The sequence below is a fragment of the Tympanuchus pallidicinctus genome, unplaced genomic scaffold (genome assembly GCF_026119805.1).
Source record: "Tympanuchus pallidicinctus isolate F22 unplaced genomic scaffold, pur_lepc_1.0 scaffold2, whole genome shotgun sequence".
NCBI lineage: Eukaryota > Metazoa > Chordata > Aves > Galliformes > Phasianidae > Tympanuchus > Tympanuchus pallidicinctus.
The window spans coordinates 44,343,266-44,361,344 of record NW_026294721.1 but is presented as its reverse complement, the minus strand read 5'-3'; the positions used below and the strand labels follow the sequence as shown (position 1 = coordinate 44,361,344).

The following is an 18,079-nucleotide window of genomic DNA, read 5'->3' as shown; positions in this document are numbered from 1 at the left end:
CACAACTCTTCCCTATCTGCATCCCAACAGAGTGCAGCACACTTTGTGTGCTGCCTGCTGCAGCAGCAGTGAGCCCTTTTAAGATCTTTTCTTTCCCTGAACCCTCCTTGACCCCCAGCTCGCTTCCCAGCAATAAATTCCTTTTACAAAGTTGGAAACAGGAGAGGAGGAGGGACGCAGGAGGGAAGGATGCCATGAGTCGCCATGATGCCTTCTCCCTGACTCTGAAAGCAGAGGGGCATGCCACTGCTGCAGGGCTAGTAGATAGGCATGGGGCTTGCAAGTCAGCAAGTGAGCACAGTATCAATTCTGCTCTGTTTCCCCTGGCTGCTCCATGTCACAGCAGTGATTCCCAGCTGACAGCCATCCATCACCTCTGCAACTCTGTGTGCCTGTCAAGAAACCTACTCCAAAGCCATCCTTGCTTTCCAACAGCTGGTGGATCTATTTGCCTTTGGAGTTTTGAGCTCCACAGCAAGCAAGCTGTGCACAGTAACGTGCACAGATCTCCTCACCACAGGAAAAAAAAACCAAAACAAATGAAAAAAACAACAACCCAACCCCCTAAATCATGCTTTGCTCCACACAGAGATGGCCAAATGCTCCTGGGCTGAACGCTGCCCTGTACAGCAGGGCACAGAGGCCTCTGTTTGACAGCAGAATCGTGGTCTGTAACACAAGCCATGAGGATGCCAGCGTGCTCTCAAGCTGTTCTCAGAGCCATCGCTGTCTTTAATGCGGATTCAAATGCTGGCGTGTGACTACATGGCCCATGACACCGTTCTCAGAAAATAGCCTGCTGTGGACGGAGAGCTGCCTCTCGTCCTGTTCTGGGTGCTCTCTGTATGAAAACAAAACGAAATTAAAAATGTGTATTTGCTTTAATTGTAATCAGATCTGCTACTGGCCCCAAAATGAATGACTCCAGTAGTAGGGAAGGGGGTGGGGAAAGGCTAAAAGCAAACACAAACGACGCTTGCCTCCCTCCAAACACGCAGAACCTCTTCCTCATAAACATTAAGAGGGAACATTTCCTTTTAGCACAACTGCAGGAAAACATTAATTTATTCAAGTCATTTTGTCATTAAGGCAGCCTCTCTTCTATGATGAGAAGCTGCTGATCAACATTTCCCAAGAGCAAGGGACATGTTCTTGTTTAACTTGGAAAGAAACGCTGCCACGCATGGCCCAGGCAGCTCGCCCCACGAGGTGGAGACACGCAGATCAAAGACAGACGTGACATTCACACTGAACAGCAGGCAACTTGCCTCATCTCAACCTTTCCTTCCTTTCCTTTATGGTAATGCCCTCACATTGTGACTTGCTGGATATTGTTAAGGTCCTTTTCACATCATCAAACACTGTTTCACAGTACATACGCAGTTTGAGCAGAAACCAACGACAAAAAATGCGGCAGCAGCGCAACAGATGGCACAGCCAGTCAATTATTTTCTGCATCAGCACCATCAACACTGACAGCATCGGACTGCAGAGCAAAAGATGGAGGCCTCGCAGCCCATCCATGAGCGTTTATATAATCTCCACTTAGCTGTCTTCAGTAAGAGCACTTAACCAAACTGCTGCCTCCTAAGAATCCCAGTGCACTGAGCTTAACAGAATGCAGCCAGCAAAGGCGTTAACTAGAAGTTATGCAGGGAAGACCAAAGTTGTCTTTCTCCATCTAAATGCAAATACACCAGGAGGGCTTCTAGGAAGGTGTGCATGTGTGAAGAGTAATTACAAGGAGAGCAGCCAGGCGTCAGAACTATGATAGATTCAAGGCTGCGTTTGATCTGGATGCGCAGGCAAAGGAGGAAATGTGAAAAATGTAAATCATCGGGTAGCAGCGATGATAAATCCTGTCCACTTTGTCTCTTAGAGACAGTGCTCTGCCTACACCAGCCTAACTCACCAGGCTCAGGACTTCCCCAAGCCAAGCATGCGGTCTGACCGCCTTCCAGCGCCGCAGGCACTTCTGCCTTCCTGGGTAGGTGAGAGAAGGAGAGGAAAATGCAAGCAGGCCAGAGAAGCCCGTGCCTCTAGTCGCTCCAGAGACAAGGATCTTCCTTCCTGCAGCCCCACATCGCCTCACTGCTTCTGAGCCCTTGTGTCAGACACCGTGCAGGCCCACAGGCTTTTCAGAAAGGCTTCTAGGAGCACCCCGGGCTAACGAGTGCTAATCGATCCTACTTAACAAACACAAAACAAAGCAAAAAAAAAAAGTAATTTTTTGCAGTAGAGCAAAACACCACAACTGACATGCAAGAATCCTGTTTTTCAAACGAGTGCAAGATTTTTAAGCTGAAAATGCAGTCTGTTTGCATTTAACATGGTGTCTGGTGAGGGCCACTTCTGATCAAACATTCGCAGCTCCGAGTCCAGACGCCTACCAAATAGTGCATAAAAAAAGCAAACTGTTCTGAAATGCTCAGCAAGTGCCACACACATCTCCATACAATTAATGCAAGCATGATATGAAGAAAGAAGAAGGGAGGAAGACAGGGAGAAATAAATCCAGACTTTTCTGCATCTTTTTTTTCTTCGGTAACTTTTGAATGTCAGACATTGAGAATCCTGATTAAAAGAATAAGCATAAATGGGCAAGGGAGAAATTATCTCTAACGACCATTGTGATTCTCCTAGATAAGGAGGAAGGCAACTGGAAAGCACGCTTTGATGTTATCCGCAGGCACTCTCCACAGGGCTGATGGGGCTCCTCCTTGTCTAAATATTACCACACAGCTCCAATGCAAAGTGAGCTTAAAAGGAAGCGGCCCAGGATCAAATCTCACTAGAGAAAGTGCGTGCTAACCAGGGGTACCGCAGGCACCTCGGGTTGCAGAAGGGCTGCAGTCATAGCACATGGCCTTCCAAACAAGTAGCCTGTCTTCCAACTACGCCCCTTCAATGAGCTACCCACAGCCTGAATGTGCTAGGGCAGCTAACACAAATTCTCTGTGCTATTATCTCCGTGCCAAATTTGCGTTGAAATATTGCTCCGAATAGCTTTTGTTGTGGCTCAGGCCCATCAATTCATTTGTAACACACTTATGGGCAGCAAGAGAACCATGTGTCTGCAGCAGCAAGCTACCAAACAGGGAACTAAACAGTGAAATCAGGTTTCTGCTTCCCTACAAGAGGCTGCAGAAGAGTGTCTTGCACAAGTAAATCTTGGAGACCTGAGATGATGAGAGAACTACCTCCTCTTCAGGCCAATGGGCCAAACCTTTTATGCCTGACCTCACACCAAAGCAATCACTAAAGGAAAGCCCAACAGTTTGGGGAACTCACTGTTTCCCCAGGGCCCCGCAGGAATCACAAGTAGTAAACAGACCGTAAGAAAAATGTAGGCTACAGGGAAAAAAAAAAATCCAGATGCTATCAGCTATTAAGTATCAGAAAATGTTTCATTACCCACCTGAAACCACTTTGCAAGGCAAAACAAGGATTTACATCTTACACTTCTTGGCTCTACATCAGTTTTTCTAGCACATGGGAATGCTCACTGCAGGTACAAGAAGTCAAATGCAATAAATCTTTGGCTTTGAGGCTATGCTAAGATTATTCAAGGAGATGTGCTTTTTTTGCTCATCATTTTATAGAGCCAGCTCCTTAAATGCTATTATAATATTTTATTAATATTAAATAGTAATTTAATATTAATTATTAAATATTATTAACAATACTTTATATTAAATAGGTTTGATATTAGGAGGAATTTTTTCACACAGAGGGTGGTGTCACACTGAAGCAGGTTGCCCAAGGAGGTTGTGGATGCCCCAACCCTGGAGGCATTCAAGGCCAGGCTGGATGTGGCTCTGGGCAGCCTGGTTGGCGACCCTGCACGTAGCAGGGGGGTTTAAACTAGATGATCATTGTGATCCTTTTCAACCCAGGCCATTCTATAAATTAGGAAAAAACAGGGATTACTGAAGGCTAAAATTATTTCATGCTTTCACTGTAACCAGCAGCAGGCAAATTGTGCAGCAAATGAAAAGATTTCCTTGCTCTTCGTAGCTTTCCACTTACATAACAGCAGGTACCACGTAACAGGTTGAACAAGTCTTATCTGCACTGCAAGGACTAAGCAGGAACAGAAGGAGATTAGCAGTGTTTGCAGAATTATATGCTTATATGCTCAAAAGCCCATTTAAAAACTCTTTCCCGCAGCCTCTGCCAGGTTATAATGATTCCCCAACTATGTCCAAAGTTTTCCATCTCCGCACAGAAACATCTGCTCACTTTCCCATGGTTTGCAGCCACGTTTGATTGCACCGAGGCACGCACACTGTCTATCTGGGCATTGCTCCGTACTGGAGTTTCACACTGCACTCAGACCACGCTGTGCTGTCTGTAACAAAGCAGCTCATTGTCACTCCCAAGGCTTGGATGGCGTTCAAGCCACGCACAGCAATAACCCATGACAGGCTGCATTAGGCAGGTACCGAAGCATGCCTAGTAGCACTATTAGCAACTAAAAAAAGCTACAAATATCCCTCTCCCTTCAATTCTAAATAGATCTGTTGAACAACTTTGAAGTCCATCGATTAAAAAAAGACCATTTTCTTCCTTTCATGCAAACCACTGGTTGTGAATGGCATGTTTCCCTTGGCACAGCAAGCCAGATTGGAACCAGAGCTCAGCCCTACGGTGTGCACAATGTTTGCTGCAGGAAGAGCCGTGCGTGCTTGCACAGGGAAACTGGGAAAGGGGAGCACTGGTGGGAACCAGCAGGGCTGCTTCCAAAATATTTACCTGCTGCCTCGGGCACATACTGACTGATAAGCCTGCTCTGCTCTGGAGAGTGTGCAGCTGTACAACCAAACGTGCTGCCAGGTTGATACTCAGCTTGTTTTAAAGCAATACCAAGGCATTCTAAGGTCAATGTGCCTTTGAACACAGCCCCTCCACAGCTGAAAACCCATGCACTGGTTTTCACAGCCCATACAGCAGCGCAAGGCATGTACAGTGAGGCCAAGGGACAATGCATTTTCCAGCTGAAATGGCAAACTGCTGCATACCAGGAGTTAGCTGCCAGCAACTGGGAAATATGTTGATTAATACTTTTTTCTGGGTTGCCTCAGGACAGCTCACGCATGGATATCTTGCCACTATTCATTAATCACTCTTTGTGTGTTTATCCTGGTAAAACATAAGTGTCTCACACAATGACTGCACCAAATGAGGCAATTTCTACCTCCAAAAGTGCTGATATTGCCTGTTTATTTGCCACGCTTAGCCTGATGCTCAGGTTGGCAGCAATTTACCACTTAGAGTATTTCATTTCATACTCCTCTCTCTCCTCACCGTCACCCTGCAAGCACAGTGTTCACAGGGCAGGCAGCCACTGGCAGCACTGCAATTAAGAGACTGCTCCATGAGGCTTTGTGTTTCTACTTGGTTTCACGTTTCCTTTAAAACAGCTGAGGGTGATGGCAATGCAACCACAGGAGTGTGGGGAGTAACCCAGCAAGGGACAGGCAACACTTGTGGAGAGGATTTGAGTCAGGCTTGCAAAATTGGGGAGACACTGGAGACACCCATATGCAGGACAGGAGGGTTTCTTCTCCAGATCACTGCCCTCTAAGGGACTGAGATCCTTTCAAGAAACAAGTAAGCCACATTAGCCGAGACAATAACTGAAGTGGTTTCACACCACCTTGCAACCAAGGCTGAAAAACTGCACCAAGCTGCTGCAGGGCAAAGCAGTACTGCTGCCCCTAGGGTCCCTCACCCCAGCGAGGTCCATGCATCGCTTGTGCATGGGGCAGGAGCTGCCCCTAGGCTCTCCGAGCTGATGCCTTGCAGTAAGTCCCAGCTCCAATCTCTATGGCTTTTAAATCCTTTTGTGCACGCTGCCAGATTCCTCCTCATCCTCTGCTCATGTCTGCTCAGTATTATGCCCAGTGCCAGGTGCCCGAGCTTCACAAACCTGCCCCAAAACAGCTTACTGCTGGCAAGAGCTACAGGGAAATGAAGAGGTTCTGATCCAAATTCCTCCTCTTGGTGTCAAAAGCAGTCCATTGCCTTACAACACACGGAGAGGACAGATTGGCTGGAAATGAGCATACACAGACTGCTGCACATAAATGGTCTTTAAAGTTATACTCCAGTAAACACAGCTTTCATCTGTAAATTTCCTTAATCAGAAGGAGTGGAGAATAGCACATTTTCGAAGGAAGATATTAAAAAAAGGGAAACCATTACCTTGATATTTAATCTACAAACAAAGGAATAGGACCATAACGAGATAATTTTCCTGACATCTCCCCTGCTCAGAAGTTGTCTACTTCTCCATCTGCCCCGTGACCACATCCCCTATCCACCAAGCGGGAAAAACTTAACAGGAGTCTTAGGGTGAGCATCAAAACAACAGCATTTGACCTCCAAAATGACATAAGATCAGTCCACAAAAGGCCTGAATACTCATTAGACGTAAGAATCAATCCAGATTGTGTCCAGCTTTACAAGCATTACGGAATGGGTTTGGTTTGGTTTAACAATGCAGCACATGGAAACAGATTTTAATCAATTGCTACTAGCACCAAAACCAGCTTGAGGTGGGTTTAGTTGCAACCAGCAGAAGGTGTGGCAATGACAAACTGTTTTCACTTACTGAAAAATCATGAAGAGGAAGTTCTAGGCTGTCTGCCTTCCAAAAACCTAACACAAAATCTAAGGGCAACTTCAGAGGGAAAAACTCTTCTCCTTTCCTAAGTTAAATTCTTCCTCCAAACAGGCTGTGCTGCTTTGCACCCAGGATGTCTCCAAACTGCAAAACCCAGGTTACTAGCGTTGTTTCCTTCTGCACAAGAAGCTGCAGCCTGCAGAAGGCTATCCACAAACCTTAAGGCCATCTCTGTGTTCAGAGATGCTTGTTTTACCAGATGAATTCATCTGTCGGGTAACCCTTCAGCAGTTACCAGTGGTTCCTTCTTGGCTGCAGCATTGCTCAATACAAACTCACATCCTGCAAAGAAAGACTAGTAAGTAAAGCTTTTGTTTTCTCCATTGAATTGACTTTGTTTTCATAAGCTACCTACAAAAAGCATGTTACAACTAGATGGCACATCTTTCTATAGCATCATTAGCTTTATTTCAGCTTTCTTACTTGCCAGTTCTTAATTATACTGCACCACCCAACTCACAAACTCTGCCTTTTCCCAAGAGGGAAGAATTTCAGCTGGCCTCTTCCAATATCACACCATTTTCACTGCGATAGCTTGATGACACTGAAAATTCCTCACACTGGAAAAACACAAGACAGAGAGTTATTCCCTTGTGTATATGCTTTAATGGAGAAGGCCGGGGGTTCTGGTACCATTTTTTTGTAACAAATATATGGAATATTGTACATAACATCACTAATGGACCTAAAGTATTTTTTTCAAAGATGGAACATCCAAGTTGCTGAATTTTTCCATGTCAGCCAGTTTAGGGAGTCTTTCGGTCTGTTATTTTTAATGCCTCAGCGTATGAGTCAACTGATTTTCATGAAGAACAGCATGGGGAAAAAAAAGTCCCTAACGACCACATCCCATTATTACAGTGTCTCTATAAGGAGAAAAGGAGACCAGCTGCTCTCAGAACAGGACACAGATCTGATGCCTGTTTTGCTCCAGGATCTGGGCAGTTCAATGGAATCTACATGAGTATGTAGCCTTTGTTATTCTACAGAGCCAAGCATTTACCTTTAGGAGGTTCACAGATCTAGCTAGGTAAAGCAAACCTAGTATCAACATGCTGAATCCAGCCCGTGTAAAATGGATAGGGGTTTGCAAGCAGATAAATTAATAAACAGTGCTCTAATACCTTGGTGTAGCGATCACATTCCCTCAGCAATAAGAGATCCCTGTGTCTTTGGTCTGCAGAAAGTTATATATCAACTTTGAAATCAAAAATCTGCAGAACTAAAATGCCAAGTATAACATCTCACTGGCAAACAGCATTTAAATAAATGGAAAATCGGGAGCTTTCAGAGATCCACATGCATAATGCATACTAAACAACCTCATAGATTTCATGTGCTTTTGGAATTGGAGCATTGCTCATGTCAGACCGGGCGAGCCAAGGCAAAAAGCTGCTTTCTCCAACTGCACACCCAGGGATTTACACACCAGGCACCTCTGTTTCCTCATCTACAGAAACCGTCGCAATGAGACAGATGACTCTCCATGTTGCCCTTCACCCCCTGGACCCACTCCCTGCACACATGGTTCTGGTGCAGGCATGAAGAAACACGTTCCAGACAGCCAGCTGGGACAGCACGGCCACGGGCTTACTGGCACCGGGGGAACAACGCTTCCTAGAACAGCGTGTGCTGCTGAGGGCACGGGGATGGGGAGAGCTGCATCACACCAGAGGACCTCCCGTCTGCCAGCAGAATCCCCGTCTGCGGCACAGCCTGCTGGGAGAGAGGATCCTGGGGAAAGAGCTGCAGGCTGGTGCTGAGCCTCTAAACCCCACTGGCAAAAAAGTGGTTTAAAAAAAGCTCTGTCGCTTTTTAAGCACAAACAAAGACTTCAGAAGCATGAGAACACTGAAAGTTAACTCCTTACCAGGTGCCACTCTTCAGAGGGCCAAAAATCCTTTTACCACTACACACACAAGTCCTAGCTGCTGTTAGTATTTGAAACTATAATGCCTGCAATTCAACTTAGAGAAAGGGGGAAAAAACAAAGCAAGCTTTTTTTTTTTTTTTTTTTTTTTTTTTTTCCAGTTCTGAGAAGGAGTTTTGCTGTTGCCAAAGAGATTAAACATTAACCAATGGCAACTGATGTTGTCTACCCGGACTTGTGCAAGGCCTTTGACATGGGCCCCCGCCACATCCTTATCTCTAAACGGGAGAGATTTGAAGGGTGGATTATTAGGTCAATAAGGAATTGGTTGGATGGCTGCAGCCTGAGGGCTGTCGTCAATGGCCCTGTGCCCAGGTGGAGGCTGTCATGAGCGGCGTCCTCCAGGGGTCCATCTCGGGACCGCTGCTCTTCAACATCTTTATCAATGACATAAATGATGGGATCAAGTGCACCCTCAGCAAGTTTGCTGATGACCCCAAGCTGAGTGGTGCAGTTGATACAACAGATGGGAGGGACGCTATCCAAAGGGAACTCGGCAGGCTTGAAAAGCAGGTGTGTGAGAACTATGAGGTTCAATAAGGCCAAGGAAAAGGTGCTGTACTTGGATCAAGGCAATCCCAGGTACGAGTATAGCCTGGGAGAAGAGTCAAGAAGACGGACTGACCCCCTCTACTCTGCCCCTGTGAGGATTCAGCTGGACCACTGTGTCCAGACCTGGGGCCCCCAGCAAGGAAGGATGTGGAGCTGTTGCAGCAGGTCCAGTGGAGGGCCACAGAGATCATCAGAGGGCTGGAGCACCTCTCTCATGAAGATAAGGTTGAGGGAGTTGGGTTTGTTTAGCTTGGAGAAGGGAAGGCTCCAGGGAGACCTCATAGTGGCTTTACAGTACTCAGAAAGAAGCCAACAAGCAGGAGAGAAACCAAGTTTTTACATGGCCTGATAGTGACAGGGCAAGGGGAATGGCTTTAAATTAAAAGAGAGGAGATTTAGGTTAGATGTTAGGATGTAAGCTTTTCTCACAGGGTGGTGAGGCACTGGCACTAGCTATGAGGAAAGGCTATGGATGCCTCATTTCTGAAGGTGCTTAAGGCCAGGTTGGGTGGGCCCTAGGCAGCCTGAGCTGGTGTGGGCAACCAGCCCACAGCAGGGAGGCTGGAATGAGATTATCATTAAGGTCCCCACCAACCTAAGCCATTCTATGATTCTACAAGTAACCATTTTCCTTGTCAACCTCTCTCTGTAAGCTAAAGCAGGGATACTTTTCCCTTAACCTGATGGGTAAGGCTGAAGAAGCAACAGTAGCACAACTTCATGTCACTTTTACAATAAACTACAACACAACTACAAATGACATTTCCAAACACTAAATATACCCATCCCCAGACCAGCCCAGAAAACAAACATGCCCATGCAAAGTATGAAACAGCTTAATGAAGTTTGCCTACTGGAACTTGCTGAGGCATCTCATCTTGGCAATATTCAAACCAGGGAGGTACTGAGAACTGGAACTGAGCAAGCACCTCCCCTGATGGGGGCCTCTTCCCCTAGCTGTGTGAATGCACAGCTGTGGAAAACCTGTGCTCACCTGCTCCCCATGAAGTGTTCTGCTGCAGCAAGACGCTGCATCTGAGAGGACACCTGCCCTAGCCAGTCCAGCCAGGCTACGTGTGTCTTTGTGCTCTCATCATGGCCATAGCCAACTCCATCCAGCAACCTGAACTGCAGCACACAATACTGCAGGAAAAACACCTCCACGCTGTATGAACAGGAAGAGAGCTCTCCCACTGTTTTGAGGCTCCGTGTTCTCATTCACCAGGCAGCAGAACTGCCCCAAGACCCTGCCAACCTATGTTTGCAGCAGACCTCAGGAGGAGCAGCGCGTTAGCAAAGCCACCATGGGATCAGGGGTTGTTTCATCTTTCAGCTGACAGGTGAAGTAACACAAGACAATGTTTCAGCCCTTCTTCACCTGCATCAGCTGCCTGGAATGCAGTATCACCAATACTGGCATCTGCCTGTATTGGCAGGACCCGCAGAACAAACACATTATGAAATGTGCCTGGAGATCTGGCCCAGAAAGCTGTGAAACGACACAGAGCAAAAACCAAGCTGCATCTTCCTCAGGGAAAAGCCTTAGCACCACTCCCTTCAGAAGAAACTGTTTTGCTGCACTATTTTAAATGCAGACGTAGCTACATGGTGTTTGTACACAGCATTTCCTTCCTTTTTTACTGATATGAGGGCCCAGCACTATTCCCTGACTCTTATGGAGTTAGAAGTCGAGATGTGGCTGTTGGGGGCCTTACCATTGTCCCCAGCTCTGGAGAAGAGCCAGCAGGGACAGCAGCATGACACTGACTGCGCAGTGCTCTGGCTGTGCTTCTCCACCACCTCCCTGCAGGGGAGACAAAACGGTGTTGGTCCTGCATACCTGCAGCCACACCTATTAGGAGCACATCTAAAGGCAAGTTGCAAAGCAACCAGAAATTGTTAGCAACTGTAACGACCAAGTATTACAAACAAATCCACCAATTTCAAGTAAATGTGAGAGTAACAGCCTACATCTTCAAAAAGCTGGATATCACACTGCAACCAACAAGGAAGTGAACTTGTTCCCAGTTCTGCTCCTGAACACAGCACAAAAACCCAACACGGTCCATGCTGCTCAGGGATGCTACAAGCATCAGATCATCTGTATGTTCCAGAAGGGAACGCACAGGGTTGCAGCAGCAAGCGTACAGCTCAGCCAGTAACTGAAACACAAAACACCCCACGTTCTGCACAACGCAGACTGAGGGATACCTCCTCCACTGACTGCTTCTATATGTAAGGTGGTAGCCGGTGGTAAAAGCTGATTCATCTCAAACAGCTAAAACACCCAACTCACCACGCAATCAATTTTAAGATTCGGTATTAAAAAAATGAAATAGTTATGGCATCTGCTAGTGCATCAGTTTCTCAGTTATCACCACAGCAATTTCTGAAGCACTGCTGAGCAGCAACAGGTGTGTTTTATCTCCTTGTTCGCCTTATTCTGCCACCTCCAAAACAGTGAAACCAAACGCGGTGGGAGCACTAAAAATGAAAGGACGCAGGATTTTCTCGCTGCCAAACCCGCATCCTCCCCAGGTTCACCTCCCTTCCCCTGGCTGTGCCTATTGAAACACACAGCAAGCGAGAAATAGCAAACCCAAGCAGATGGAGGACTGCCCAAAAGGCCTCACGCCGAGCGATGCCCAAAATGCGGCGTTCTGTATCACACCACCTCATCGCTGATTTACTGAGCTTGCAGAAACTGACTGCGGGTCTGTTTGCTTGGTTTTCTCTGACAAAAGAGATGCAAAACCAAAAGGCTCTCACCTAACAGAGAGAACCCTCTGACTTGCTTTAACAAATCAGTTCTGCGGGTGCTTGGCCTCTCTTTCCCACGTAGTATGACTCCAGTGACTGAGCGTATGCATCTCTGGTAAAGGCTTTTATGCACTCGTGCAGCACGCATCCCTGGCACACTGTGGCTAAGCCCGCAGACCCAAAAGCACGGCAAGCTTCCCGGGGAACGCCGCTGCTCACCGTCACTCCCACTCCCCCTTAAAACAAGCAACAATTTGACTTCAGTGCTGATCTTCATGCGCGCAGAGCTTAGTTAGCGAGTAAGGGAACACAGAAACAAGCAGAAAAACCACCGCAAAACGAAGCCTCGGAGTCCGTACCCCCCGCCCCCCGAGCCGGTGACTCACTCCGAGCTGTGCCCCCCGGAGCCCTTCACAGCCCTACCTGGACTGCGCGGCCATGGCGAAGCTCACGCCGCCGGCCCCGCCGCCTCCATGGGGCCCTCCCGCAGCCCCACGGCCGCGCTACGCCCCGCAGCGCCTCATCTCTCGCTCTGCCCTGAGCTGCCCGGCCCGGGTTGGGTTACGCTCATCCGGGCCCTCCTCCGGCCCGCCGCATTCCCCGACGCCACCGAGGGCGCGGCAGCCACCCGCGGCCCGAAGGGGCGGTACGGCCGCGGGGCTCCGAGAGGCCCCGTCGCCGCGCGCCCGCCGACGGACGGGGCCGACGCTCGGCCCGCGGCCCCCCGCCGCTCCCCCCTCGCTCCCCCCCCTCTCCTGGCGCTGTGGTACGGCCCGCAGCCCGTGGTGGAGGCGTGGGGCGGGCCGAAGGGCTGAGCGGGGGGGAGGTGGTTAAAAAAAAAGAAGGGAAAAACGAAATACGAGCTCCCGAAAGCCGTCCGTCTGCGCGTCGCCAGGGTGAAACCTGCTTTTTGTTGGAGAAAACTGTGAACATTGCATCCTAAAAGGCTTCTTGTCTCCTATAGCAAACAGCCAGGCTGCACCACCACGGTGTTCCTTTCAGACTTCCCAAAGTGTCAGCAGGACACAGCCTTCCCCACATACTTTTTATTCATGCACTGGGGATAAAGTTTTGCTTTTTGGAGCCCTTGCCTCTGAAAAGTGTGCCCCAAACGAAGGAAACAGTCTCCATGAGGTAAAATGCAAAGAGATCAATAAAACGTGACCTGTCACACTGAGGAGTGCATCCCTGAGGTGAATAGTGTTGACGATGCACCAGTCCTTAAAAACATCACGGGCAAAGGTTTCAGGTTGAGTATTAGAAAAAATCCTTCTCAGAAAGAGTGGTGATGCAGTGGCACAGGCTGCCCAGGGAGGTGGTGGAGTCGCCATCCCAGAGGTGTTCAAGAACCATGCAGATAAGGCACTGAGGACACGGTGGGAGTGGATTGGGGTTGGACTTGGTGGTCTTAGAGGTCTTTTCCAACCTTAATGATTCTGTGATTCATACTTCACACAGGCGAGCACAATGCAATGTGTTGAGCATGAAGCAGCAAGGATTTCACTGTGCTGAAAAGAGCTGGCCTGGCCTGGCATGGCGTCTACAGCATTGTCGAGGGTCTCTGCTCCTATAGCAGCATGAGCATGATCTCTTGGCTTGCCAGAACAACCCCGCCATACCCACAGCAACCAGTGTGCAACTTTTGGGTTGATGGTCCATTGCATTTGTGGGATAAATCTCAGAAGCTTACACTACTGTCAAACAGTTGAGCAAGCATAAAGGATAAATGCAGTAGATGCCACACGGTATTAAAGTAATTAGACACTGGCCTGTAAGCTTTCCTGAAGTATCACATTTGCTGTACAACACAACAAGTGCTTGTTTATCCCCAGAAATAGGTCAGCTTCATGCCCTTACCAACCTTTTCCAAACGTCTCATTATATGGTACCACACTGTGTTTTTTTAAACAGTCACACACCCTTACTTTCAGCCTTCAAGAGGCACTGCTCTCTTTTAATTAAAGCATGTCCTCCCAGCTCTGTTGACAAGAAATCACCATTGCCACTGATGAATCCTCCACATCTGAAGGTGAGAAGGGTCACACATGCATTGTGATTCTAGGCTGTGATTCCAGACGTGTGAAGCAGCAGAGCCTTTTATTTGCAGAGAGGACTTTTGCACCAGGTCAGAAGGCAAAGGCTGCTGCAGACTTACAGGAGAACCCCTAACAGTGCAGCTCTGGAGCACCCCTAGAAGCCAGTGCCCTCCTGCCCTGCTCCTTCTCATCACCTCCACAGAAAAGTGGAGGCTGCGGCCTGCAGAGGGATTCATCCTTAAGGAACTGCACATGCTCTGGCAATCCCAAAGCATATACAAACTTGGCAAGGGCTTGATATTCTCCTGTCTTCCCCCAGCCCTAGCTGCAGAAGCAGCTGTGCAACACACATGCGTTGCTGCTGTAAAGCACAGGCTGCAACACCACGCTCCACAGTGTTTCACAGGCTTCACATGTGCAGGAGAAAGGAGATGATAGATTTATCTTTCCCCTAAACTCCTATCTCCAATGTACAGCTGGAAAGCAAGTAAAAGCTAGAAACCCAAACATAAAAGCATAGACAAAAACCAGTTTAACAAGGCAAATCAAGCTGCATGCTGTGGGCAATGGCAGGAGTCTAGACCAAGCTCCTCTCCACAGGCTTTGCTTTATAGCACCGTCTTAAACTTAGCACTTCCAGATCTCCATCTGGTTGCCAGCAGCACACCCTTGCTGGGCAAAGCATGCAAAACACTCAGCACCAGGTCTCACCCATGCTGCATGGCTACAGAAGCGATGGGGGAAAGGTAAACCAGCACGGCACTGAAAAAATGGGAGGGGAAGAACATAACCAGAAGGTTATGTTTGCTTTAAGAACAAGAGGCCAAGATGCATGCAGCTTGTTATGAAAAAAAAAAAGAAAGAAAGAAAGAAAGAAAAAAGGGTATAGCTGTTAAAAATGAAACATTTCTGAGAACCAAGAGGAAAGCAACCCTATGTATTTCAGTGTTTAAATGAAAGGAAATAGACTTCAAAAGAGAAACCACCTCATCCCACAAACAAGACCACACTGGAGGCTGTACCCGATGAGATTTTGGCAGCCATCAGGAGGAATTTCCATTACCTCCCCAGGCACTACTGACTTATCACTGTTAATGTCTTCAAATGTTCCACCAACAGTAAGAACTTTCACAAACAGTTAAAGTTAGAAAGAGGTTTATAGTCCTTGTTGGCTTTGGCACTGAAACTGTCAGAAACCACACTGTGCAAGGGTGTTAAATATCCTGATTTATATTCCAATTGAATCAAGATAACATCTATGTACAGAACACAATGTACCCTTCAGATTCACTACAGCTGTCAGATTCATTTTGCAGCAATATCCAATCCCCAGATGAGGCAGCGAGGTATGTAGGACACCAAGAAACTAAATGCCTGTGATTTTGGTTTGTTTTTGACCCGGCTGTTATGCATTATACTCCAGAATTCCAGAAAGTGGGTTTTTTTAACCAATTCTTCGTAGTTATATTGACAATTAAATATATGTGTATGAATACGCCTTTTGGAGAATGGCAGCAGAGGAAGTGCAGAATGGTTTGAATCTCATCAGTACCTGAGTGTCTGTTCACCCATGTCTTTCCCATATGCAGCAATCACTGTTCTTTCGTGCCTCAGGACAGCATAACAGGGGAAAAGATCACAGAACTCTGCTATGAAGGTAAAACATACTGGCAGCCAAAGAGAGCCATGTTGAAAAAGCAATGGGAACTGCAGGAAAATGACTCCAAAAAATCAGTTTTGCAGGTTTGGCTTCTAAGTGAAAACCCTTCTGCCCCACCCAATCGCTGTGATGCTTGCACTGAGTTTTCTACTTTAAAAAAATATATAATCTAATAATTAGTCCAAGCATCCAGGAAGATAGGAGAACACCAAATTAATTCCTACCTGCGATGTGGGATGCTCTCTTTGCCTGGAGATGCCATAGCTGTCTTTCTGCAGTCAGTTCATCTGAAAGAGAAAAAAGAGATACTGAACATCTTGCAAAACAATAGCATGTTGTACCCAGCTGATGCCACCCAAGCTTTGCTTGAACAGTCAAAGACCAACCCAGGAACATCCTTCCTCAAGATCTGAACAGAGAGGGAAATAGGAGAGCTAAAGAAGTAAATGTGGCATATCTTCAGGTTTCGAAGTAGTAAGTTATGACAATGTAATGATGTCCAAAATGTTTGTCATGCTGACCAGAAAATGAAATCTGAATGCACATTTTCTTTCTCTCTCTCTGTGCTCTGCATTTCAGTTTGGATTTGTGTTACATCCAAAATCTGTTTCAAATTAGTTCTCCAAAACCATTTGGAGACGCAGTCCTCATCATCCCCTTGCATATTTTCATAACTGTGTGAATCCCTTGATTCTCCCTGGCAGCCTAAATCGTCTCTCATAGAATCATAGAGTCACTGAGGTTGAAAAAGGCCTTTTAGATCATCTAATCCAACAGTCTACCTACCACCAATACTGCCTACTAAACGATGTTCCTTAGTACCATATCCCCATGGTTCTTGAACACCTCCAGAGATGGTGACTCCACCACCTCCCTGGGCAGCCTGTGCCAGTGCCTCACCAATCTTTCTGAGAATAAATTCTTTCTAACATCACAGAATCACAAAATTGTAGGGGTTGGAAGGGACCTCTAGAGGTCATTGAGACCAACCCCCCCTGCCAAAGCAGGTTCCCTACACCAGGTCGCACAGGTAGGCGTCCAGGTGAGACTTGAATATCTCCAGAGAAGGAGACTCCACAACCCCCCTGGGCAGCCAACCTGAATCTCCTTTGGCACATCCTGAATTTCAGTGATGTTCAGAATGACGATGGTGTGAAGTAATGCCCAACAAAAAGGAGAGGTGTAGCCTGATGAGTGGATGCTTACCACAGGCAGCAAAACATCTCCTTTTTTTTGTAACAGACAATCTTTGCATGAAAACCACTTGTAGGTTAAGAGACTGAATTCGAGGCAAGCTTGTAAATACTGGACTGTTCCTGTGAGTGCTTCTGTTGGTTTCAAAGGGACCTTTTAGAGCCACAAGCATCCATTATTGTGGACTCAGCCAAGTGTGTGCCAATCAAGACTATGGCTCCAGGTTCAGCTGTTGAATTTAAGAACAAATGTGCCATGAAGGCACTCCCTTTAGACACCCAAACTGCCTGCTGGTGAGCGGAAGCATTTGTGGAAAGGAAAAGCAGTATTAGAAGAAAACACAGCTATAGATGAAAAGGTAACACAGAAAAATTACTTCAAAGCCTAAGCATTCAGGAAGCAAGGAGGAAACAGAAGGGGAAGGATGTTGCAGTAGTTATTGCAAGAGACTGCCCCTTATGCCACTGTAACGGCAGTTCTGAAATCATAGAGCTACAGAACTGTTTGTGCTGGAGGAAACCATTAAAGGCCATCTGATCCAGCTCCTCTGCAATGAACGGAAACACCTACAGCTTTCTTCTTTGACGTCAATCAAAGTAGCTGGGTAATCTAATGAGGATGGCTTCTCTTGTTCCAAAAGCAACTATTTTATTTCCAGTGCTTTTTGCTTAAAGGGCATAAAACCCTTCACTCATTTTCAGCAATGCATGCTGCCTTCTGCGCTGATGGGGAAGGCAGGAAAGCCAGAATGCCAATGTTTTTATTCCTCTCCAATTGGTCAGGAAGCAGAAAACATTGGTAGAAATCACTTTTCAGGTAGCACAAATGCTAGCCATCTTTGCAAATCTTTTCTTTGCAGTTCTTTGTTTCATTTTTCAAGAATCAATAAAGAAAGACAGAAAATAGAAATTAATGCCTATGTACAAATATTCAACATGTCTTCCAAAAACACTGACACCAACGGTGATGTACAAATGAGCTAAAGTAACTGGAGAGATTGAATTTGCTGCCTGAGAGAAGGTCACATTTCTTCTTTTCTTCACCAAAGTCTTAAAAAAAGCAGTTCTGATACCACTTAGGTTGTGGTTGGACTTGATGAGCTTTAAATTCTTTTCCAACCTGAGCTATGCTATGATTCTCTACTTCGAATAGACTGTAACTCTTCAGTGAGAAAAGGAAAGGTTAGCACTGTGTGTCTGGGCATCTGCAACATACTGTAAACGAACCCTGGTGGAAAACAGGTTGAATGCATGCAGCCT

General features: G+C 46.8%; 1 protein-coding gene across 3 annotated transcripts in view; it reads right to left on the bottom strand.

The window, feature by feature from the left end:
• AFF1 (ALF transcription elongation factor 1) overlaps nt 1-15,903 on the bottom strand; it is a 54,551-nt gene extending 38,648 nt beyond the window's left edge. For 2 of the 3 annotated variants that reach the window (XM_052683017.1, XM_052683018.1), the window contains exon 1: nt 15,851-15,903. In XM_052683017.1, the coding sequence (XP_052538977.1) occupies nt 15,851-15,888 (38 nt within the window). In that variant the 5' untranslated portion in view covers nt 15,889-15,903. Of the gene's footprint in view, nt 1-12,353; nt 12,581-15,850 lie in introns of those variants that run through there. The other variant, XM_052683019.1, reaches the window with a different exon arrangement.
• Nucleotides 15,904-18,079: the final 2,176 nt, after the last annotated feature.